General features: G+C 44.3%; 2 protein-coding genes across 2 annotated transcripts; one reads left to right on the forward strand and one right to left on the reverse strand.

Annotated features, from left to right (window-relative positions):
* Window positions 1–929: 929 nt before the first annotated feature.
* Window positions 930–13,390, reverse strand: zhx3a (zinc fingers and homeoboxes 3a). Its single transcript, XM_044023255.1, has 3 exons — window positions 13,013–13,390; window positions 1,878–4,803; window positions 930–1,460 (listed from the first exon to the last, which is right to left on the reverse strand). Exons 2-3 carry the CDS (start codon window positions 4,604–4,606, stop codon window positions 1,427–1,429), a joined length of 2,763 nt encoding a protein of 920 aa, XP_043879190.1. The 5' UTR covers window positions 4,607–4,803; window positions 13,013–13,390; the 3' UTR covers window positions 930–1,426.
* A 2,461-nt stretch (window positions 13,391–15,851) lies between these two features.
* Window positions 15,852–21,629, forward strand: fam83d (family with sequence similarity 83 member D). The gene is made up of 4 exons (XM_044024895.1): window positions 15,852–16,844; window positions 18,547–18,714; window positions 19,835–19,959; window positions 20,427–21,629. The coding sequence occupies exons 1-4, from the start codon at window positions 16,134–16,136 to the stop codon at window positions 21,310–21,312; spliced, it is 1,890 nt and encodes a 629-aa protein (XP_043880830.1). The 5' UTR covers window positions 15,852–16,133; the 3' UTR covers window positions 21,313–21,629.
* Window positions 21,630–25,046: the final 3,417 nt, after the last annotated feature.

Below are 25,046 nucleotides of genomic sequence, written 5' to 3' on the forward strand. Positions count from 1 at the left end.
TTAAACCAAAATAAATTTGTAACATTCGACACAAGTGCATACACTGCTGGTAGGAGATCGACCTCCAATTTCACTTTGGATGGTATAGCACCGTTCTTAGCTATTAGCAGCTTGACAAAGATGCAGCTTAATAGGATCCATGTAGTGACTGTATGTTTATATAAACACAAGAAAATTCAGAGGAGAGCAAAGGTCTCCTCATTTGGCTCTCTAGCTAGCACAATATTTCACTCTGTCATTGTCTCGGGGTCAAATTGATAATTTTGCTTTAAACAACAATTTGCCAGTAACAATATTTGATACAATTACAGCTTAAAGTTAAACATCTCCAAGTGTACAGAAAGCAGCACAAGATTTTCACAGATAGACCAACAGTGACCATCGATGCACTGGCAGGTTTTTGTTTTTTTTTCTTCTTTTTTTTTTCCAGGAGAGCACAGTAGCTGAAAAGCAAGGTGATGGACAGACGGACGGACAGACAGGTCATAGAAACACACGGACAGAGCTGAGTAAGGCAACGTTAGCGTGACAGGCTTCTCTCTGTTCAGTTTGCAGGGCAGTGTAGTGTATTGATCTTGACAAAGCTGTCAATACCTTTAATGTGGGGCAGTGTGATTCTTTTTCTTTTTTTTTAGCATTGCTGTCTTCATTAGTGCATTGTACAGTATAAGAGTCTCTTGCATGTAGCTGAACTGCAACGTGACACCCACATGAACACAGATCTAATGAAAACATATTTGATTGCATCTGGACTTACAGTGACTATAGAAGAGTAATAGAATTGAAAATCCAAATAACGGAAAAAGTAAAATTCAAGGCAGTGCTGATTTACTGGTTGCTAAAAAAAAAAAAAAATATCACAAAGCCAACAACAACATTTCCTCGACAGATCTTTTGTTTGTCCAGTCAGTACAAACCCTCTTTTATAGTGCAGTTTCAATCATATATATATAATTATTTTTTTTTTCTCCCTCTAAGCCGAAAACAATGTTCGACACTAATCCTATCTTTGCTCATTCAAGTCAGTTTTCCATTCAAGTCAATGTGCGTCTTTTCTTTTTCTTTCCTTTGATCCCTCGTACTGACCTCATTGTGCAACCTCCCCACACGACCACGAAGAAGCATGAAAGTCCTAAACATCACACAGAACTCAAAGGTGAGAAGTTCTTTCTTTTCACGATGGCAGGAAGTGATGGCAGATGGAAGAGAAGGAGGAAGAGGAGGGGAGGGGAGGGGAGGGGAGGGGGGCGGGGGGGTATTCACAGTTACAGTCAGAGTCCAACGGTCCAGCTACAATCACATCTGCTGTCATTATGAACACTCTTTTTTTTGTTGTTGTTGTTGTTGTTGTTTTTTCGTGTAGACCACAGCCAGGGGAGAAAAGCAACCTTTCCACATCGTGTTCCTCTGAGAGGCGCCTGATTCATCACACCTCCAGCAGCTCCATCCTCAGACGATCCCTGTCAGGCAAACACACACACACACACACACACTAAATATGATGAGCAAAGCATTAGAAAACGATGCGTGTGTGTGTGTTTAGCGTGCCTCCCCTAAGGCAGTTGTCATGATTTATTCACATATATTAGCATGCACTCTCAATCTAAAATTCAACACACCCAGCTTATCTAAAAATAACTTCTTAAACAGAGACCTTTGTCTGCACTAGTGCGCGTGCACACGTCTGTCTGTCTTACTGTACATCATGCAGCGACTGCTACAAACAACCTGTCACACGTTCATCACTCCACCTGACTCTGCTCTGGTGTTTTTTGTTCTTACTTTGAATGATAAACTGCACTCGGCTTGTAAAATATCACAGAGCCCTCGTCTTACTGTCATCACACTCTGTAACTGGAGCATCGCGAGTATAGTACCTGGCCTGATTGGCATCTGACTGTTGTTCCATGATTGACTGACTGTCCACTGGCTGCTGGTGATCGTCCGCTCGCTCTGACCAGGGAACCTGTAAGACTTCCCGCTGCGCCGACTCCTTGGCTTGGCCTTGCTCTCTGCTCCCTGCGTTTCCCATCAGGCTGAGCAGCGGTGAGTATGAATCCTGCCACACAACCTGCTGCCCCGCTTTCAGCGCTGCTTCTCCTTCAAGTTGCTTGTTCGTGTCTTTCTCAACAAGTTTCTTTTTGGCTGCTTGAGGGTCCTTCTGAGGCTCCGCCTCGGCGTCTCCATGGCCCCGTGCGTCCTCCGACTCTGTGGGCGGCCGCTGATAGGTCTCCAGCCACTTCAGCTGCCCATTTTTGTGGCTGTACCGGCTGTCGCTGAACCAGCGCACCACCTCTGATTTGGGAAGGCCTGTCTGGACGCTCAAATCCTCATACTGCTGACTACTGGGCCAGCGGATACTGGAGAAAACCTGTCGGAGGATGTGCAGCTGTTGGGGGGTCTTGTTGCCCCAGGGCGGAGAGAAAGGCGGCTGCGGGGCGGAAAGCTCGGCTACCTCCGATACCTTGTTATTTTCGTGATGTAGAATCTCCGGCGTTATTTCTGGCTCGTTCATCTTCAGCCGCTTAAAGTTGATCTTGATCGGGTCTTGAACTTTCACCTCTGGACAGGCTCTCTCCTCGGCAAACGGGTCGTCTTCCTTGATGAGTTGCTTTAAGATAGACATGCCTTTTATGGGAAAGTCCTTGTTGCATTTACCCTCATCTAAAATGGATGAGCTGTTCTGTGTGATGATAGTGGTGCTGGTGCTGTCCGTTGGGGATTTGCTGGCGTGGTTCAGGTTGGAGACGCTGTCGCTGAAGGTCGTGCTGGGGTACTCGCGGCTACTGCTGCTGTTGGTGGTGGACTTGTGGACGTAGTTGTTGTGTTTGTCGTCGTGCTTCGTGGCGCGGCGCGGCTCCTGCGGGCTGAGGACGCCGCAGTTGTGATTGTTACGGCTGATGTTGGAGTTGCTGGTGTTGTTGTTGTTGTTGTTGATGATCATGTGACTCTCTGTACTGTTGGAACCTTCCAATCCGACCGGTGAACTGTTGCTTTTGAGATTTGGTTTGCCGTTGGTGTCGGCACCACAGTGCTGCTCATTATTGCTAATGTTGGCAGAGCAGGTGGCGATGCTGTTGACGCCGCTCGTCAGGCTGCTGCTGTGCACTGTTTTCCTGGTGACCGTCTCACCACCGTTACTACTGCTCAGATAGCTGCTGATGCTGCTGCTACTACTACTGCTGCTACTGCTGCTTCGACTGCTGCTGGTGCTACTCACATAACCACTGTTTCCAGCCATGTCCAGGCCGATGCCGTTGCTCTTGTTTGTCTCCACAGAGGATTGAGCGTTCTTGGACAGTACCTGTGTTGTCCTGAACATGGACGGAAACTTTGGGGGGACTATCGGAGTAGAATATGAGACTCTGGTGACGTGGGGGTTGGTTGACATGTTGGCCTGTGTGGTCATGACTCCAATAGGCCGTGTTTTCATGCTGCCAAATGGGACTTTGGCCATTTGAAAGTTTGGTCCCTTTGAGCCTGGCTGGGCATTGATAGTGTGATGGGTAACAATGTGATTGGCATGCGGCTGTGCAGCAGGCTGCTTCTGAGGCGCTCCACCTTGGAACACGGTGTTAAACATCTTCCTTCTGGCCTCTTCGATCTCTTCGGGAGACCAGCTGATGCCTTGCTTTAGCCTTTGTGCAGTGAACCACAGTTTGATCTGCTCTTCGGGGAACTCTGAAACCACCGTTAGGTAGCAGAGTTCAGCTTTGGTCGGGTAGGGGAACTTGCCAAAGGATGTCTTGAGAAAGCTGCTGGTGTCCATGGCTGCATCGTAGGTTGGGATGCTGCTGAGAGGGATCATCACCTTTGGAAGGTCTTTATTGGAATTGGAGGAAGGGGGGGAGTAAAGGGAGGGAGTGTGCTGGTGAAAGACTTGGTTGGACACTGTCGTAATCACATGAGTGACAGCGGTCCTCGGCATAGCTGGGGCACCAGAAACACTGAGGGCCCCGTTCTGGAGTTCAGGCACATTTGTCAGCATGCTGGGGTCTACATCCTTTCCAGTGTCTATCTTGCGTACTTCCACGGTGTGAGAAACCACAATCTTTTTGTGCTCTCCCTTGGCTTTCATCATCTTTGCGATTGGTGTTTTGGTGAGGGAGATCGCCGACTCTCTGTAGTCTTCTCCACCGTCCGTGAACAGACTTTGATCCGCAGTGGTTACTCCGTCCCTCTTGTTGACCGTTAGGGAGGCAGTGACCAAGCCCTCCATTATTTTGGGGTGGGCTTTGGCGTTATGCAGAGCCAGAGCCTCGAAGCGGACGACCGACACCCCACAGTTCAGGCAGTAGAAGGTGGGCTGGGCCCTAAAGTCTAAGTGGCAGTTGTGCATGTGATCCAGAAAGTAGTTTAGATCTCTGGATTCAAAACGGCAAGTCGAACAGCTGTATGTACCTCCTCGTTGGATCTCGCTGCCACTTTCAGATTTGGAGGAGCTGTGAGAGAACCGGCCAGACTCTTCTCCAGAGATACTGAGGATGCTATCTTCTGGGATTGTTGGTAGGAGTTCTGGCAGTGAGCCCAGGATGATTTCCTCACGCACATGTTTGGATTTGGATGGTATCATGCAGGGTACAGTGGATTTCCTTTTGCTGGCCATGGTGCAGCTTTGTGTAGATGGCAGAGTGAGTGATTGGTTATCCAGTGTGATGAGAACAGAGGGAGGGTGGATAGTGGAGAGGGTTGAATGGAGTTTAGTGTCATGGACCAGCCACTATGAGATCACAGTGTTGCTTCATGCCTTCTGCCACTTTAGGATTCCTGTCACATGGACAAAATGAACAGCTCCCAGGGAATCTGCGGGGTGAGAGTACAAAAACAGAGCGAAGTGACTCCTTCAGCCCAAATTTGATTTAGTCATTACACACAAATATTGTTTGTGCGACAATCATAAGCTGAAATCGAAATAGCTCCTGCAAAATATCTTTTTACCATCGCTTATATCACGATAGAAATCTAATAATTATCAAGCTTAAAGGTAAGACTGGGCAATATGGCCTGAATATTTTTAGGCTTTATCCTGATATATGAGATATATTGGGATATATCTCATATATCTCTGGGCTCACGGAAGGTTTGTGAGTGACAATACACTGTAAATAAAATACAGTTATTACCCTTCATTTCACATAATACCTGCTTTATTTCGTTGGCTTTTTAATGTTAAATGAACGATATTTACATGTGGTTAGAAACAATGACAATGACTATAAATATGGTCCAATTCTACTATAACACAAATAATTAGGCTTAATTAGTCAAGTGTTAAGTGACTTTTTTTAATATAATTTTGTTTATTCCATGCATGTTTAAATCAATATTATTTATTATATTATATATATGTGTGTGTATATATATATATATGTAAAAAAAAAATGTTTTAATTAATTAAGCTTAATTATTTGTGTTATAGTAGAATTGGACCATATTTAGTCAATTTCATTGTTTCTAACCACATGTAAATATCGTTCATTTAACACTAAAAAGCCAAAGAAATAAAGCAGGTATTATGTGAAATGAAGGGTAATAACTGTATTTTATTTACTTTGTCACTCACAAACCTTCCATGAGCCCAGAGAACCAACCTGTGTGCAGCTTTATTTTAACTGAAGTGAATTTTAGATTATATTTATATTATATTAACCCCATTTCCTCAACCTCGTACAACAGGGAACATATTTTTACACGTTTTCCAGACTTTTAAATATTCATACTTGACATATTCCAGTAAGAGGCTCACAGAGTAAAAAGTGTAGGTGGAGATACACTGTGATTAGTGTAGGTGGTTATTTATCAGCAATTACAGCAGTAAAGCACAAGTCCAAGGCTTTTCTTCTTTAAAAGCCATACAGTATATACTTATGATCGGAATTAAGAAGAGAAAAGAGGAGGTGGATCTTGCTACTTGCTGGAGATGCATCAAAAGATTGTTATTCATATCTTTATAAGAGAGTTCTGTCCACTGATGCCGTGATGAAAGCGTTTGTTTGCTGTCTGAAGTGCTGAGTTTCTCTTTCTCTCGATAAAATTATAATTAGCCGTGAAAAAAAAAATGATGTTGTGATTCAGTGTTTCTACAACTGAAAAACTGATTTTAATTGATTTACAAAAAAAAAATTGACAAAAAAGCGTCATGAATGTCATTTTTCAATAGTAATACACAAACACACACCGTGTACTAGGATCAACAAAGCGATGATTAATTAACCTTCAACTCGTAATTTTATAATTGTAGGATTTTCATATACAGTAAATGTGATGTGCTGGGTATGAATCAGTGAATCAGGGTCTGGATGTTTTTTTGTTGCCAAATGTGACTTTGCCTCCGCACAGGAAGCAGTGATCAGGAAATAAATAAATACCATTCATTACTATACTTTTGGGATTTTGAGTGGGACGTACTTCACCTCTCCAAATTGACAGTGCTTGATAACCTTACCATCTGCTTCACATATGAACAGCAAACACAAAATATGCAACAATAGTTTGTCTGCAAAAAAAAAAAGAGCTCATTGTGAGAGTTAATATTTTGTTTTGTTTTTACAGGAGCAACGGTGCATTTAAATTTTTTTTTCCATATTATCTACCGGTAAGAAATAAGAATAACTTAGCTTAATTCCATTTGGTAAGATAATTAGCAAATGTTCTATACTTCTAAAGCACTTTTTAGTGTCTGTTTGCCAGTCACACGTTCATGTACAGTCTGTGCAGCACGTTCTCCATCACACATCTGTCATCGCATTCACACGCTGCCAGCACAGCCACCAGCAGCAATTTGCGGTTAAAGCCCAGGGACACATCACAATGTAGACGACATGATGCAGGCACGGAACCCATGACCCTCCGGGAGGAAGACGATGGGAGTGCAGAGCAACATGTTTGACTTTAGACATCTGTATGTAATGTTTAGGACTTGAAAGTGATCCACAGAGTCTGACTACGAGCAACATCTGAAGCCACTTCAAGGTGCTGACTCGTATCGTCTCATCCCGCAGCCTGACGTCACGCGTGTACACATAATCACAACACACAGACACACTGCGAGCTTAAATCCATTAGCAAACCACATCCAAATGCTTTCCCTTCCCCAACAACACTCCAGTCTTAAGGGTGGATATGAATTGTATTTGCAGTCTGCACATGTCTCCTTTTCCATATACACACACACAAAAAAAAGAGCGATTCCTCTCTTTCCCTCACAAAGCTGCAAATATTTAGCAAAGTATGTGAGCAAAGACAAAGGCTACAGTCGTCAGTGTTCTGCTCCTGATGCAGCTGCTTTTAATAGTGGCATTAACGTACAAAACATGTCAAACAAATACCTTCAAATGCACGGCACCTCATGAGACGCACGCACACCTAAACCTAACCTAAACCTAATTATGACCCTAACCCTAACCCTAAAACCAAGTCTTAACCGTCACGTGTGGACCACTTCCTGTGGTTGAGATGTTTTTTTTTTCAGTCCTCACAAAGATGTACGTCCAAGTGCGCCCACACACTAACCATTATTTTTCTCGATCTCCACCCGTCGTCTCCGCCGTTCTCATGCAAACATATACTGTACCGCAACATTCCTCGCCAAGCCTCGACATCATGTACAGCAGGTACTGAAGTGGCTTCCGTTCACCACAGTCTGCTGCATGGTAAATAAAAGATGAACCTGTTCCAGGATTAAAACCCTCTAATGACTGCCCAAACAGCACACACTGATCCCCCAGGACTGTGACATCCTCCGCGTAACGGCCTCTTTTTTTTCATTTCTATACAGAGCTGCTGCTTTCTGACAAAAAACACTCAAACAAAACAAGAACTAGGTCACCAGCATTGAATGCAGTAATCCTGGTTGACTTCATCCAGACGTGTGCATGTGCTGTATGTTTTGCCGCCAGAGAGGTCATGATATCCTCCGACGGCACTCAATTAACCCCTGCTGAGGACACCGTGTTCATTGAGTTCGTTCCACTGAGCGAGGGATTTAGACGTCACAGCTTCCATGCACAGAGGACGTGTGTCTGTGTGAGAGACGTCACCATGTTTCACAACTTTGGCTTTAAAAAAAAAACAACAAAAAAAACAATGAAGGCTCAGTTTAGCTGCAGCGAAGTGGTTAATTTTGTTTGTTCCACAAATAGCCGAGTGTATGCTCGGACGATTCAGAGAGTGAAGTGATGGAGAAGGTAATGTGGACGCGGCGGCGGCGGCGGCGGCCTGTGCAGCCTGTGCAGCCTGTGCAGCAGCACTCGAGGGACGCCAGTCTGCGACCGTACACAGTACAAAAGCTCCCCTCCCCGAAAACACACACTCCACTTCCTGCATGAGAAAACCCAAGACAAGCCAAAAGTTGGGAAAGGTTACATAAAGAATCAGGTCACCTATCAAAAGAATGGGCTGCTTTATCTGGCCAGCAAGATGTGTGATCAGACACAAGACAAGGGCTTCCAGACAGAGAGCCATTCAATGCTCCCTCTGAAAAGCCCGGCCTTGTGTTTCAGCGGCGAGTTAGACAACACTCAGATGTTCACTGTCCCCGATGTGTCGTATGTCCTCGCGCTGGCACAGGACGGGGGGGACGGGGGCGACTCTTTTCAACTCAGCGGACCAGGGGAGTCACATCTGAAGTGAGGGAAAGTGGAAATGCTTTCTGAACACACACACACACATGCTGAGCATAAGCAGAGAGTAAAACCACATTAGAGCCCTTCAACTTCTCAAAAAACAAGCGTTTCAAAACAAATGGGATTAGACTGGGCTTCAAATCTGATGGGGTTTATGCGTTCCGCCGAGATCTAATCCGGGCCTCGGGATGTACAGGAAGTGTGCCCTCGTGTTATCATTTCCATAACAATTCTATTTACATCTCATTAACGTGTAGTTAATAGCATTCAGCATTCTCCAGACTCTTGAAAGGCAAACAGCCGAGTGGACGTCTGCCATTTCCACAGAACAACTGGAAACGGCCGTGTGTATCGTCTTCCATCGCCTCATAAACTGCTGCAGTAATTATAATATTACAACAGGAAAATCGTGCCCGACCTACAGTGAGCTGCTTCCAGCGCCACAGAAGGTGAGGCTGCAGAGAGCAACCGCTGCACATTAAAATTTAATTGAAAACAATCCACTGATTCCACAGACCCCCGCCCCAGATTTTTGGGTCACCTATGGTTGACGTTAACAAACAGAGATTGGTGTTTTTTTGTTTCTGCTGCGTGTCACATGACTGAGAATGTGAAGGCTGGAGGAGGAAGGACAAAGGAAGAGACAGAACTCAGACATCTGGGAATGAAGTGAGAGGATGACTAATGATGATGACAGGCTGTGCTGTTTCAATATTCCTCCCTGCTGACACCTCACACACACACACACACTCCTCACCTCTGCAGCATTTAGCACCTGCACTGTTCTGGAAATCTTTCTTTGAGCTGAATTACTGACAAGGAGTCGCTTGATGTGACAGTTGCAGAACAGAATTCTTTCACTTAGAACAATATTTATTTGGCTGTTATTTGTTGTGACAGTGATTCATGGCTGTTGTCAGTCTGCTGCAAAAACCTGCACAAAACAAGGACCTGACGGGGGCTGGGGTTGAGGGGACTCCACAGTAGATACATTTGAAGAACCCAAAAAAATAATAATAAATATATAAATAAATAAATAAAAATCTGAAAATCTGTTTAGTGAAAACATTTTCTGCCAAATGTCCATTAAATAGATTAACGTCATGTGAGTGGATCAGCTGGACGAGCAAATATAAGCCAGAAAGCAATTACTGTCTTTCACAGACAAGAGATTGGGAACAATGGTCCCTCATTTATAAAAGAAACGTGATCCAGTGCTGCGAGACTTTAGACGACTGACTGTCTAATTGTGCTTGTTCTCTTCACTGATGCCTCCCATGTCTGTCGGTGCTGTCACACTGGACTCATGTGATGTGTTACCTTTGAATCTTTGAATGCGTTTCAGGGCTCAGTGTTTTTACGTGTGCTGAAAGACAATGGAGAGTCATCAGGGTCATTAGCAAGGTGCTAATACAGCAGCGATCCACACACACACACACACACACACACACACACAGACTGCGGAGGCTTGTGTTTACGCTGTTTGTGTCGTGCGTGTGTGTGTGTGTGTTTGAGACGCAGGTGTTGTCAGCCTTCTTCGCCTCCTTCTTGTCGTCCTCACACACACACACACGCACACACCCCCCCTTACCTCCACCACTGAAGCCTTGTCCACTGGGAGACTGGTCGGTGGTGCCACTCATGTGTTAACATTGCCATGGCAACCCCTTCTTCCCCTTGCCCACCACACACACTCGCCCACACCCACCAAGCTCAAGAACACACACACACACACACACACAATGCGTATGCACAGTGAAAAGCCCGGACAGCATCTGGCACAGGACAAACTTAATCCACATGCGCTGCCACACACTTGTGATGAGTCCATTCATGTTTTACGCCTCATTCAGGTAACTTTGGGTGAGGTCTGTAAATGCTCCTCTGTCCCCGTGTGTGTGTGTGTGTTGACGACAACGACGGCAGCGACACAACAACTACAAACGACCTCCTGTCACTGGCGTCGGCGTCTCGATCAGTCAGCGCCGCGGCCCGCAGACTGACGCCGCGCATCGGCAGCTACTGCTCCTCTGCTCGTTGGGGTGTCTTTAGCACGCGGGTTCTGTTCCGTGTTAGAGTGCGAGCGCCTCACTGTTGAAATCTTACATTGTTCTCCAAAAGCCTTCTATCTGTGAAGCAGATGAATGACAGACAAATAAACCATGGTGCACAGAGAGAGAGAGAGAAAACTCTGACTCATGCATCCTTTTACATGACTTTTGATGAATAAATTCTTTAGTTCTGTAGCCAAGACTACAGGCATTCATTTAGCAACATAATACGAAAAGGAAGAAAGATGGCGGCGTATCGCACATGGAGTGTCCAACCTAACATGGCTGACACCACAGCCTCCTCTAACTGCCAAACGCCTGCTGACCAAACCTTTTTCTGCCTGGGACAGAGAAAGTGGCAGGGGCTCTTTCCCCACTAGCCTCAAGGTTCCCGTCAATGCACAGACGTGTCTTTTGGTTGGAACTGTGCAAACATGCTGCTTTAGTCAGGCTTTTGAGTCGTCTGGGCTTCTCTGTAACGCCATTGGTCCGACGACAAAAGCAATTCCAAAACGGGTGAAAGACCCAAATGAGAGTGAACCTGTAAAGACCGCCGTCCTTTCTGCCGATTGGCGTCGTCGCGTTTCAGAGAATTCTCTCATGAGGATCACGAGGAATGCTGCTATCGTGAATGCTTGTTTGTACAAAAACGGCAGTAAAATAGATCTGGTTAGCATAAGATAGTTGATTTTCCTCTCTGAACTCAAGGAATGTTATACACTCTACGTCAGCTAAATCTGCAAATCATGACCATATGACCTTCTCCACTTTTTTCTCCGGCAAGGCTTTAATTTTGAGCTGTAGGAGGGAAATATTAACATAACATCTTCAACGTCCGCAGTTGGAAAAATCACAGCCCCAATCCCGAAACACGCCGTTCCCCACTTTATGATGAGTGGCATGTGCACAGACACACTTCTGCAGAGCGAGTGGGCACTCTTTGCCCACTACATTGTGCTTGTGTATACAAACACTCTGCTGTGGCCATAACGAAAACTGTGAGCTGTGCCTAATTGCAGGGAGTGAGGAATGAAAGGCAATATGCCTGGCCTCATTAAAGCAGTTCCGAGAAGGGAGATGGAAGACTGTTCCCAGGGATCCACAAAGGGAATTGACATTCACCCAGTGTAAGAGTCCTGCTGGAGTGAAAACCTCCACACACACTCTGAACTCACTGGGCCAAGTTGAACTAGTCTGCTGGAGCTGCACAGCCAGAGCTCATTTACCTTTGTCTTAGCGGTCACCACACATGGCTGAAAATTAATGAGTGCAGTGAAGGAGTCTGAACTGTACTCCACACACACACACACACACACACACAAACACCTGCACTCTGTGACCAACACTAACAAGGCGTCCAAGAGACTGCACACATGCTTCATGTTTGTCCAGTGTGGACATGCTTTTGTGTGTGTGTGTGGGGTTGTCTCTTGTCTTGTGGGACACAGGACCCACGGACGTGATCCACGGAGCCAGCACTGACTGGTCGACAGTCGGATATTGATGTAGAGATATTTGAACATCGACATGCTTCAGAAATGAGCAGCTCCTTTTACTGTACTGTGCGCGTGTGTGCGTGCGCGTGTGTAGGGCAGCAGCAGCAGCACATGTTGGTAGGAGGAAGAGGAGGAAATGAAAGAAAAAGTCCTATGCACGCACACACACACACACACGCCCGCGCACATTAACACATACACACATAGGCCTACCTTTCCGCTCTAGCAACAGGAAGAGTGAGTGTGGAGAGAGAGAGAGAGAGAGAGCGAGGGGAGAGAGAGAGAGAGAGATCGATATATGTAAATGTATAGTTGTGGTGCAGTTTGAACATCTATGACAGTCCGCGCTGCTCCGTCTCTGTGCTCGCAAGTCTTACACAACTATGAGCGCGCACACACGCACACACACACACACAGCACAACAGCAATACAGCGAGCGCGTTGTGCAATAAAATAAGCAGATACGCCACATTGTATAGCGCGAGGGGGAGCGCGGCGCGAGCGAGGCAGTCGAGGATCCGCTCGAACTGTTACAAACTGACGAGTTCACCCGTTTCACTCCATTCACACTGCCGTGGGGCAGAGCCCACTCACCACACACGATCTGCCACTCTATCTATATAACCTTATGAATATTCCCCAAAATCCCTCCACCCCCCTCCTCCACCTACTGTCGCCATTTTATACATTGGCGACTTGATATAAACTGCCTTGACTACAGCACCACAGCAAAAATTCAATATTCAATCGCGAGACATTATTACAGCGAGCAACTTTGGAGCTCGCGGCTCGCCAGTAATCAGACGTGTTCGCCTTTTTGGAAGAGTCGATGTGTACTTACCTCAGCAGTCGCGAGGAAAAATGGAATCCGACATTAATATATAAATGAATAATATTGGATTAGCTCCGATCGTTGCGCTTTGAGAAGAAGAGGAGGCGAGTAGGGGGTGGGAGCTCTCCTCAAGTGAACCCAGTGGACTGGCGTGAACCCGTCACTGTCCACGGTAAGGTACATTACATTACATTAGCTTCACTGCAGCCTCAGCCACACTGTATGGACGCCACTAAACAACTATGGACGGCGGCGCAGGACGAGGCTGCTCCAAAAAATGATAGCGAGTGTTTCCTATGAACACGTGATTCCGAGCGTCATCCAAAATCCAAAAGCCCTTTCATCTCAAATTTTGAAGAGGGGCGGGGATGAGGTGTGTGTGTGTGTGTGTGAGTGTGAGAGAGAGAGAGAGAGAGAGGGAGCGCGTGTGTGTGTGTGTGTGGAGAAGAGGAGCGGGGTACAACCCAGTACACATTTTGGGTTTGTTGTTACACTGGAAAAACATAGTTATACATACATACAATGGTGGAGCAGCCCGAACACATGGAGTGTGTACATGTGTGTACATGTGTGTAAATGCATGTGTGCACATGAGTGTCATTGCTCAGTGATGCAGTTTGACTGAGCTTCATCTTAATGAGGTCACGTGTGTCTTTTTCAGTATCACTGATGTCATTTTGAGAGAAACAGGAAACTCTTGACGAGCCACTGTGTCCATGAACTGGGCATTTCGACTCGACATAAACTTACATCGTCTTTGAATCACACAAAGTGTGTTAGTCAATATCCCTGTGACCTCGTTGGTCAGAGGTCACAGGGACTGAACGTACACTGCGCGATGACACCGCGGGACCCGCTTCTGATCTTTCTCTTCCATGTGGCACAAACCAGACGTGACCTACTGTGCGACGGTGGAAGCACATGGATTTGGATGTTGTCAGTTGGGTTTCAGGCCTTGTTGGCATGTGGGAATAAATCACATGTGCGTATTCCCGTGAATGCAACTTGTGCATCGTTAAAAACAGGATGATGGTGAATGCGCACGCTCTAGTCTACGATCACATGACTCATGGCGAGGCTCAAACCAGTGCTGAGGTTTCCTGTCTTTTAAGACTTAACACCACTTTCACTTCTGAATTGGCCTTTTTAGCATTTTCAGGTAACCTGCAGTGTAAATGCAGCCTGTGTAGAGACACGTTCACAATGAGGGTCTGAGAGGAAAAAGGATGATTGCAGAATAAACATAGACGCTTATGTATGTGCTTTTATCAGCATATACTGAATATTTGTGAAAGAAATAAAAGGTCAGTTAAGGTCACGGCAGCGGCATATTGTTAATAAACGCGTCTTCTGTAAAACACGGTATACCTGACAGTCACAATCGAGTTGATTTCATCCATGGGAATGTGACGTAATGTGCACTATTATTAAAAATATGGTTGTAGCCATTAAAAGGTAAATATGTGGACGTACAAACACAAACTTAAAGCAACTGTAAGAACGTGTGCTGATGGTGGTGTTATGTCATACTGTCGATCTTAACAAAATATTTGTCTCAATTAATCCATGTTTGCTTATTGTGACGTATAATGTGGGTCTTTACGCGTGTCATTATTTCTTATTTGCTTACATTTAATTCCCTGTCTGTGTGGGATCAGGTTAGAAGCGGCTTCTGTTGCTGCTGATGGAATAATGTGGCTTATTGAATTAAAACTTAACTCACTTTTTTTTTTTTTACCTTGGTATTTAATTAATGGCATGTTTGCCAACTCACTAACCAATTCATCAATTATCAACATAGTTCATATTCGATTCATCAAGTAATTATTTCAGCTCCTAATGGATGGAAACATAAAATACAGAAAGTGAAATGTAGAAAGTAACAGAATTCCACTATTTTGATAATCGATGAATTGGTTTGAGTTTTTTTTTTTCATTTTAAAGTTTTCAGATTTTTAAGCCTCTTAAATGTGAATATTATCTGGTTTCTTTGCTCCGTATAACAAAGAAATCATTACATCTGAGTAATTCTGGTTTGTGGACATTTGAGAACATGATAACAAGTACTCGATTAATAATCGTCCGATTAATCAATTATGAAAATAATCATTAGTAGCAGAACTTGCAGCCCTACCATCCGTCCATCCATCCATCATCTACCACTTTATCCTTTATCCAGCGAGTCACGCTGACATAGGGCGATAGGTGGAGTCACACCCTGGACAGTTTGTATTTTATGTTTCTACTCTTTATAAACATTATTTTCATAACCAGTTGATCTGTCGATTATTTTTTACATTCATTCATTGTTTGGTCCATAAAATATTGAAACATGTCGGCCAGTGTTTTTCAAACCTCCAAACAATAATGTTCTCAAATGTTTTTTGTTTTTTTTTCAGAGATCAGATTAAGGTCAAGAGGTCAGACATTGCCCTTGACTTCATTCATTCATCTTTAATTTCATTTCATGTGATCATCTTATTCACCTGATCTGAAGAACACAAAACCGACACAAAAATGAAATGGTATTTCTCATTGTTTTTGTTCTCATTGATTTTCCATCATCCAAAAAAGTAATTGTTCAGATTTATTTGTTCTTTTAAAAATGTGAGGAATATATAGATAGATAGATAGATAGATAGATAGATAGATAGATAGATAGATAGGATAGATAGGTAGGTAGATAGAAAGATAGATAGATAGATAGATAGATAGATAGATAGATAGATAGATAGATAGATAGATAGATAGATAGATAGATAGGTAGGTAGGTAGGTAGGTATGTAGGTAGGTAGGTAGATAGATAGATAGATAGATAGATAGATAGATAGATAGATAGATAGATAGATAGGTAGGTAGATAGATAGATGTGGAATTAAATATTAACATCAGACTGAGGTGCACACTTTTCACTTCACACTGTAAAACACAAATAAATGAAGGAAAGTTGGGCGGAAGTGAGCTGATCGTGTTATGACAGCAGTTGTTATGGTTAAGGTTAAATGAATTAAGTTTACTGTCCTCTGAAGTCAGAAGACACCATACAGTGTGTGTGTGTGTGTGTGTGTGTAACCGGATCCAAACAGAGCAGGAGGACGTGCTGCAGGTTTGTTTTCTTCCAAACGGACCAATGAGAGCCGTCCCTCGTGAGAGTGACGGCGTGACTCAGCGATTCCGGAGCCGACGTTCAGCTGTGTGTGTGTGTGTGTGCGTGAGTGTTCCAGCCAATGTGGAGGCGCGAAGGATCAGGACGGAGGGAAAACAACAGGATACGAATGTGAGTCCCTGGAGGTCACAGCCGTTACCTGCCGCTGCCGCTGCCGCACCTGTGTCAGAAGAAGGAGAGCACGGGGCACCAACCATGGCGCTGTCGCAGTGTTGGGAAGATTCACCGCTGAGACCAGGACCAAAGCGCGCCGGGACCGACGACCTGAAGGAGGTTTATAACGAGAGACACCGGCTGGCGCTGGAGGAGCTGCTGTCAGGAGGAGTCGAACGCTTTCTGAACTTCCTGTCCAGAGAGAAGATCCCGAACTTTCTGTCGGACGATGAGATCCGGAAGATCGGGAGCATCGCCGCGCCCCCGCGCTGCGTCTCCGTGGCCGGCGAGGAGCAGCCGCTGGAGCAGTCGCTCAGCAGCTCCATGGACTGCTCCTCCGTCACTTATTTCCCCGAGGTGTCGGACGTGGAGCCGCCGCTGCTGGAGATGGGCTGGCCCGCCTTCACCGCGGGCTCGTACCGGGGAGTGACGCGGGCCGTGGCGCACTTCCAGCCCAGCTACGGAGAGAACATCTACAGCTGCAAGGAGGCGGCGAGGAAGATGATCCACAGCGCCAGAGAGGTCTGAATTTATTCACTCTTCATTTATCTGCATTTCCATGAAAACTCTGTGAAAAACAACTTCACAACCTAATACTACTAATAGTATATATAGTATATAAACGATACTACTAGGCTACTACTAAATGTTCAATTATTATATTTTAATTAGGGCCACAATGAATGATTATTTTTAGAATCATTTAATCTATCGATTATTTTCTGATTAATCTAGAACCACAAAATGTCAGATGCTCTCTCTCTCTATCTTTAAATGGAGCAAAGGACAATATTCACATTAACGAAGCTAAAAACTCAAGAGAACTTGTTTTAATTATTAAAAACAATCAAACCAATTAGTTGATTATCCAAATAGTTGATTATTAAGCATTATCATTATTAATCAGCCCTAATTTGAATTCAAATTCAATTGCCTTATTGTTTCAAGTGGTATTATTACTGTACTTTTGTATATGAATTGATTTGAAGCTTTTTTTCATGATTAAAACAAGATTTCTGATTGTTTCAGCTTCTTAAATGTGAATATATTCTTAATTTCGTTGCTCCATGAAACAGAAATCATTCAAAAGTGAATCATTTTGGTTTGTGGACAAAAACACGATTGATTATTCGATTGATCGAGGAAATGATCGACAGATTAATTGGTTATGTAAATAATAGTCAGTTGTAAGCTCTATGATCTATGTGCAACATAAATAATAATACTGTAATATCAAAATGAATATTAATGTTGATTTTAAAATGGGCCTAAATACTTTGATGCTAGGTTAGAATGTGATTTGATTTATTTAATCATTAGTACTTTGGGTATTTGTGTATCATCCTCAAGATCCACTGCAGACTGTTCCTGTGGAGTTCTTTTGATGGACGTGAATATTAGAAGTTTGAGTTTTCTGACGTCTTGATTAAAGAGAAAAGAGACAAACCCACAGATAACAAAGCATTCACGTTCACACTGATGTTTCTGGCAGGAGCTGTCACTCCAGCTTCTCCTTTTTGTAAAGGAACATTCCAGCTTGAAGAGGAGGGAGTGAGTGAGTGAGTGTGTGGCTCAGCAGCAGCAGCAGCAGCAGCAGCAGCAGCACCTCAGGCCTGTGTGAGGCCTGTGTGCCAGATGTGCCTTGACTTGCTTCATTCCCCTTTGTTAAAGTTTGGATCTTCCTTTCATTAGAAACATTTAAACTATGAATTTAGTCGCTGGATCAAAGCTAAAAGATGCCGTTTGACTTTTGTGTCTTTTGACTGCACTCACTCTCTCTGAAATGTAACTCAGCTATGCATGTTTTTCTGAAAACAACCCAGACACTATTATCCAAATAAGGTGGGCAGCTCCAGACCTGCATGTGGATAGTAACACCAATGTAAGCAGCACATCTAAAATATCCTCCCCACAGCATGTGAAATTCCATTCCTCCTCGACAAAAAGACAAATCGTAGTCGAAAAAAGAAAAATGGCAGCAAGCCTGACAGTGCACCTACTTGTGTCCTGCATAAAAGTCATTTGTTTGCTGACCAAGTGTTACAAGCTGATTGCCATGGAAACAGACCATAGTCAATAGAGAGCTCATCAGGACACACATTGCAGGGAGTGTGTCTGACAGACATTCACTGAGGCCTTGCATGGAACAATAATGAAAAACACAATCACGTGCTTCATCTGGGAGAGAATTCTCTTATATTACCTCTGCTTCTCCTCACTGCAGGTGATCGCCATAGTGACAGACTCCCTGACAGATCTGGATATCTTTAAAGATCTCCAGGAGGCGTGTTCCCAGCGTGGAGTACCTGTCTACATCCTGTTGGACCAATTATGTGCTCCCGCTTTTCTCAAGATGTGCACAAATGTTGGTGTTCGCCTGGATGACCTCCGGGTATGTGGTTGTTTCGGTAAAACTGGGAGTGGCCCTGTGTGCACAGCAGATGGCGTCAAATTAAAATATGTAAATAGTCAACGCTCTGTATTTATGCACACAAAGCTGAATGAGTGATTGATCGACCCACCGCGTCTTTCTCGAGCCTTCAAGTCTTCCACTTCTTTTAATAGGCTTTGTGTACATATTTGCAGTTGCTGCTTGTTTAGTGAAAAGCAGAAATGCTCAGAATTAGAATTCCTTCAGTTGCCCAAGAGAAAAGTGGTGTAAAACAATAATAATATTCATGATACTTAGATAAACAGTGGATGCATGAACAGAAGGCGTGAGCCGCGCTCATCTTCTTGAAAATGTCACTTCTCACCCATTTTCTTGTGCACAGTTCACAACAACACAGACAATGAGAATATAAAGTATGTCCCAGTCCACACGGAAACAAAATGAAAACCAAGGTTTTCCATAAACACGTTATGGACATTTCAGGGAATGTCTTCATAAATACTGTAGTACACACGACAGGCCTGTATGTGGCGCTGTAGTGCTGCTCCAGAAGTAGGAGGAGATGTGCGTGTGTGGTGTGTATTCTAAAAAACAAAGTTGGAGTGTATGTGATCAAACGATCTCCAAACACGAGAAGAGGAAGATGACACATGAACACAAGCAAGTGCAAGTGCAAGAGAGAGGCGTGGCTATGACATCATCGTTATCCCAAAGTAGTGTATTAGTCGTTTAACATGAGAACACAAGTGTGGTGTTCTGAGCTTTCTGAGCTTTTCCCATTAAAGTTTCCATGTGGATAAAATGCTAATAAGATCAACTTCACCGAAACTGGTTCTGGTGTGGACCGCCCATCAGCCTGTCAAGTATGGCACAAACACAATACCTTCTCTGAATCCATTAGTTAGATTTCATTGTGAAATATTGGCAGGAGCAGCAGGTGCTTGAAGGGTCCTGCAGTCAGTCAAGTGCAGAGGAGTTCTTTTTAAAAGTATGCTTTTATGATTTGCAAAGGTAAACCCATGTAAGAGCAGCTCTGCAGCAGATGTTACACCTTTGAAACGGTTTGACGGGTCTTTTCTTTCCTCTCGCCCTTGTTCACTCTCTGTTTTAATCCTTACAGCAAATGAGAGTGCGAACCATAACGGGTACGACTTATTACATGAGATCCGGAGCAAGGATTACGGGGAAAGTTCATGAGAAGTTCATGCTGGTCGATGGCAACAGAGTAGCCACAGGTTCCTACAGGTAAGAACCTGTAAGCCTGATTGTACCTGAGGTCAAAGTGGACACATTGTTTTATTTGACTGTTATTGCAGCTCGGAAATGCATGAAATTCACAAATTTACCAAGCTTTAAAAAAGCAATTCTCTCTAGTTCTGGGGGAAATGGGGAAATAAAAATCACAATATACTTCTTTTTTTTTTTAACAAAAAAATATAAATATGTCTATTTCATTTTAATCAGTATATACATAATATTGAATTTATGATGTTTAATGCATTTCACAAATGTATTCCATATAATAAATATGACAATTATCAATGCAACAGCCTATAAAACCTGGTAAAGTCATCACAGATACCTAATAATGATCCATATATTGTCTCATGTCTCAACGATAGAGTTAGTGTATAATATCGATATATTGCCCGGTCCTAATTCAGTCTTAAATGCCTCTCACTTTTAGTCCCACGTGTTTCATTCCTCTGCAGGTTCACCTGGACTGACGGGAAACTGAACAGCAGCAATCTGATCGAACTCTCCGGCCAGATAACAGAGAAGTTTGATGAGGAGTTCCGCATCCTCTATGCTCAGTCTCTACCTATAAATACTCAGGCGCCTCCCAGTTTCCGGAACAGTGGCACCTACGAGCACCTCATCAAACCCTCACTCACCTTTTCCCCTCACATGGTCAGAGTCAGGCCGTTAGAGCCAGTGTGTCTGACCAGCACTCCCAACCAAAAACCCCAAGTCTCAGCGAAGCGACCCACGTGGGACTCTCCAGCTCGTGTTAAAACCAGCCAAGTGTCAAACTCCTCCACCATAGGTGAAGACTGGAAGGAGCAGCATGACATGCATAAGGAGATCCCGGCCGGTGGCACATCGTGCCCTGTCCCGACAGATCAGCTGCCAGAGGAAGAAGCAGCGATAACAAGCGCTGCCCTCTGCCACGCCTCTACTCAGACCAGCAGGTCAGTGAGCGACAGTGACACCCAGACTGACCTCCAGCTCACACCGCAGCCGGACACCATCACAGAGACGGACACAGCAGCAAAGCAGGCCTCCTCTCCCTCCTTCACGTCACCCAGGCACATCTCACCCGCTCGGGCAGCTGCGGACGACTCCTTGAAGGACTGCATCCACAAACTGGCCGAAGAGCGCAGGCACCATTACTCTACCATCCGCTCCAAGCTCGAGCACATGGTGACTTCGCTGTCCCAGAGGCGAGAGCTAGCGGACGTCACCAACATGACTCGGGAGCTTGGCGCTCACAGCAGACGGAGGGAACACAAAGACTGGGAGGAGGAGCCAGACCCCAGACTTGTTGTTGAAAGTGTGGGCACAGGCACATGGCCAAGAGCCAGATGTATACACTAGTTTGTCTGCAGGGATTTTGGTAATGAGCTTTTGGAGGGTTTATTGTGGGACTTGTGTTTCATACAAATGCTCTTGGTTCATACAGTAGAGCCGTACTCTGTCTTCACTGCTGTGGCCAACGCTAGTCATTCCTGCTGGGTGTTATTTCTGGTTCAATGATAATGCATGACTGTAAAACTGCACAATCGTCCTTCTGCTGCGATGGTTAGGACTCACATATCTACTGTCGTGTGATCTGCTGTAGCTTTATCTGATCATCCCTCCTGAGATCAGATTATTGTCACCGTGCCTTTCTAATAAATGACCTATTTTTGGTAGATTGTAGCTTTTTGTGTCTTTTCTCTCTCTCTCTCTCTCTCTGTCGACCTCTGAACCCAGCTGAGTGGTTCAGTCTTCATAACTGAGAAGAACCCGGACAGGTACAGAGGCTCTCAGACTGGGTCATGAACCCGGTTCTTTTTGCTGTAATGCAAGAGTAACAAATCAAAGAGAACTGTCGCTGTGATGTCAGAAGATGAAAAGAGCAAACTTACTGTTACAGAACCACTGAACGTTGTCTTTCACTGATAAACCCAAGTGCATTCTGTTGCTTACTTGAAATATGTTTTGTATTTTATCTTCAGGCCACACGGTGTTGCAGTGGTTAGCACTCTTGCCTTTGCAGCAAAAAGACCTGGGTTTGTAACTTGGTTGGTACTGCATGTGGAGGCCCAGGCCTTCATCCATCCAGGTCTTCATCTATAGCCGCTTAACATCTTGTCAGATTGACATATGTTTTTTTGTAGCTTCATAGCAATGCCCCGGTTGTGTGCTAAGCTTAATGGTAACATATTACTTTTATAATTCAATTTAAGAACTATGACTGTCTGTAAAATATAAATTTTCCCCAGAAGGGACCGTCCTAATTTGGTCCAGAGTTGTAGCATGGGTTCTATTTCCTGAATTAGAGGGAGGAGATTAATTATCACAATGTCATCCAGCCATGACTTAAGTTTTATACCCAGATAAAAAGCCATCCCTGCCCAACATTCAGACATGGGCGTCAGACTTTGACCTAAGCGGACACACCTGGAGGTGAGGATGTGAGGTACACTTGTTGGATGTCTGGACAGTATCAAAACATCATCTGCATACAGGGGTAGTTTATGCTAAGAGCTATTGCTAATGGGTCGACGCAGATATTGACAGGGACAGTGGGCAGCCCTGCCTCGTCCTCCTGTAAAGCTGAAACAGAGGAGATTTCCTGCCATTTGTTACCGCAGATGCCTTTGGACTGTAATATAATAAAAGAGGGACCAAGGCCAAACCTTTCTAATGATTGAAAAAGTACTCCTACTCCACCCTGTCAAATGCTTTCCCAGCATCCAGTGAAAGAGCTGTCTGATTTCCAGCTTGCCACATAAAATGAAGCAGCCTGTGGAGATGATCAGATGATGTACTATCCTTAAAGAAAACCCACTTGACCTGGGTGAATACCTGCACAAACTTAAAAAGTGACCTAAGAAAGGGAGCCCACTCCTCCAATGTCCACTGTTCCTCTTGCAATAGGGTTGGACATTTTACACTAGTTAAAAAAGAAGAAAAGACATTTATCTCTGTATCATCTATCTTCAGTTGTCCCTGATACAATTGATTTGGCGTTCGGACGCTCTCTGTGCAAGAAATCGTCCTCTTCTCTCCCTTTGTTCATAATGTTTTTGTTTAGTCCTAGCGAGTTATATTCTGCTTTTAATTTGTTTAGTTCAAGAAGAATGGAGTGATCGGCTTGGGTGCATTTTTTTTAATAACCAACTCCAGCTCATAAAGCCATTTAACAGATTTCCTTGTCAGATATGAACAACGTTGAATGAGACGACCTGACTTTCAGCCAGTAATCCAGAATCTTACTTTTAATAAATTCCAGGGACTTAAATCTCCACCTGGTGAGCTGAGGTTTTGGTAATTGACCTAAACATAGTGGTTGAAAACTAGCAACACTTTGCCATGGGTGTGAGATAGAGGTGTAGAAACCATCTGCTCACCTTTTCTGTGTCACAAATTTGGAGTGATCTGACCCAAGCTGAGATTTCCACTGATCTAAGATCTAGTCCTTCTGTTTCTTGGGCTAAACAATTCACTTCTTCTTCTTCAGTATATTTTCAGCCATTCCACCTCGTGAAGGCCTCTGTTGAGATGAAGTCAGTGACGCACCTAACCTGAAGTGCTCTTCATTTGCAGTGTAAGAGGTTGGTGATTGGAATCATTTGAAGGTTTTTGCAACTGCACGTGAGGATTCATTCAAACGTCCTTGAATTGTTCTAGAGTGACTGATTGTCATGACTTAAAGTAGCTAAACTACTGAGCCTAACCCTAACCTAATGTCTTCTATGAGACCACGCTATTACCAGTGTGATGTTACACTCCTCCTGTGGTGCGAGCACATCCTCAGCCTCTGCACTCATTATGTATAATGGCGTCGCTGATGGAGATCAATCTACAAGTAAATACAAAGGTGTGAGAGTAGTAGTATTTGATTGTAACTGTGTGTAGCCAGAGAAACAGAGGGGGAGGATACACAACTCAACACATATTCCACAAACTGTGTCTGCAATTCACGTTTGAACTGATTTTTCTGTCTATTTTCATAGATTTACATGGACCCCACTTGTGATGTGATGAGAAGTACATGTTCTCAGCCACCAGAGGGCGTGCGGTCCTCAACTAAAACAAGTGACTGTTCCCCCCCCCAACCACCACTTCCTTTGGCTTTGTAGGCTCACAGAGAAAAGGAGGTCTGGATCCACCTAAGCTTTGTTTGTTGGACTAAAATAATCATCACATGAGTCTATTCCACCCTAAACGACCACACCTGAATCATCCATACTGTAGATGCATGTGTTCTAGATTCATTGTGGAGGCTTCTCTGTAGCATTTAGATGTTGGAGTGAAGGCGGCTGCAGCTTCATTTAAACAGACAAAGCTCAGCGTGTCCTGCTGCACACTGGGGTCCAGTCCTTGTGTCCGTCAGCAACGTGTAACATAATATTCGACCGAACAGTCAGCGCACAGACAGACTGTACGACTGAACAGATAGAGATGATGTTTTCCATGTCTTCATGACATATGCATATTTGCATGTGCATGATACAGATGTAGATTCAAAGGCCAGAGTGTGTGACATGATGGCTGCCCCTCCCTCTGCTCTGCAGAGGCCCACAGGACACAGTAGATCAGGGTGATGCAGACAAACATCTACATGTGCATCACTGGGTGTAGATGCCCCACATCTCTTATGAAAGTTTATCATCATATATGAAAAACTATTGCAGCTGATTGCTTTTGTAAGACGCTATGATTTTTTTTTTTAAGTTGTGTCTCGTGGAGGGAACAAACTGCAGCTATGGCTTCTGACGCTAACTGACGAGGTAAATGGCCCTCCTGATGCCGTGCATAAACATTTTAATTACTGCAAACATGGTTGATGAGTTTGAAGCTTGACTACTTGGCCTTCATTAGTCAGATTGTGAGCTTTTGTGACTCCCAGAGGTGCAGTTTGGCTCCTTCGAACACTGCCGATCACTGTGTTTTGCATTCATCATTTACCCTACAGTTACAGCTTAAACCCGGGCAGGCACGTGCAGCTAAATGCATTCTTTTGTGTGTGTGTGTGTGTGTGTGTGTGCAGGACTTTCAGTCTGTTCTTTCATTTGGAGGAGAAAGATCCTGACTTGAGGAAAACACTGATAAAATGTGCT

This window comes from Solea senegalensis, linkage group LG4 (assembly GCF_019176455.1).
Source record: "Solea senegalensis isolate Sse05_10M linkage group LG4, IFAPA_SoseM_1, whole genome shotgun sequence".
Taxonomy (NCBI): Eukaryota; Metazoa; Chordata; class Actinopteri; order Pleuronectiformes; family Soleidae; genus Solea; species Solea senegalensis.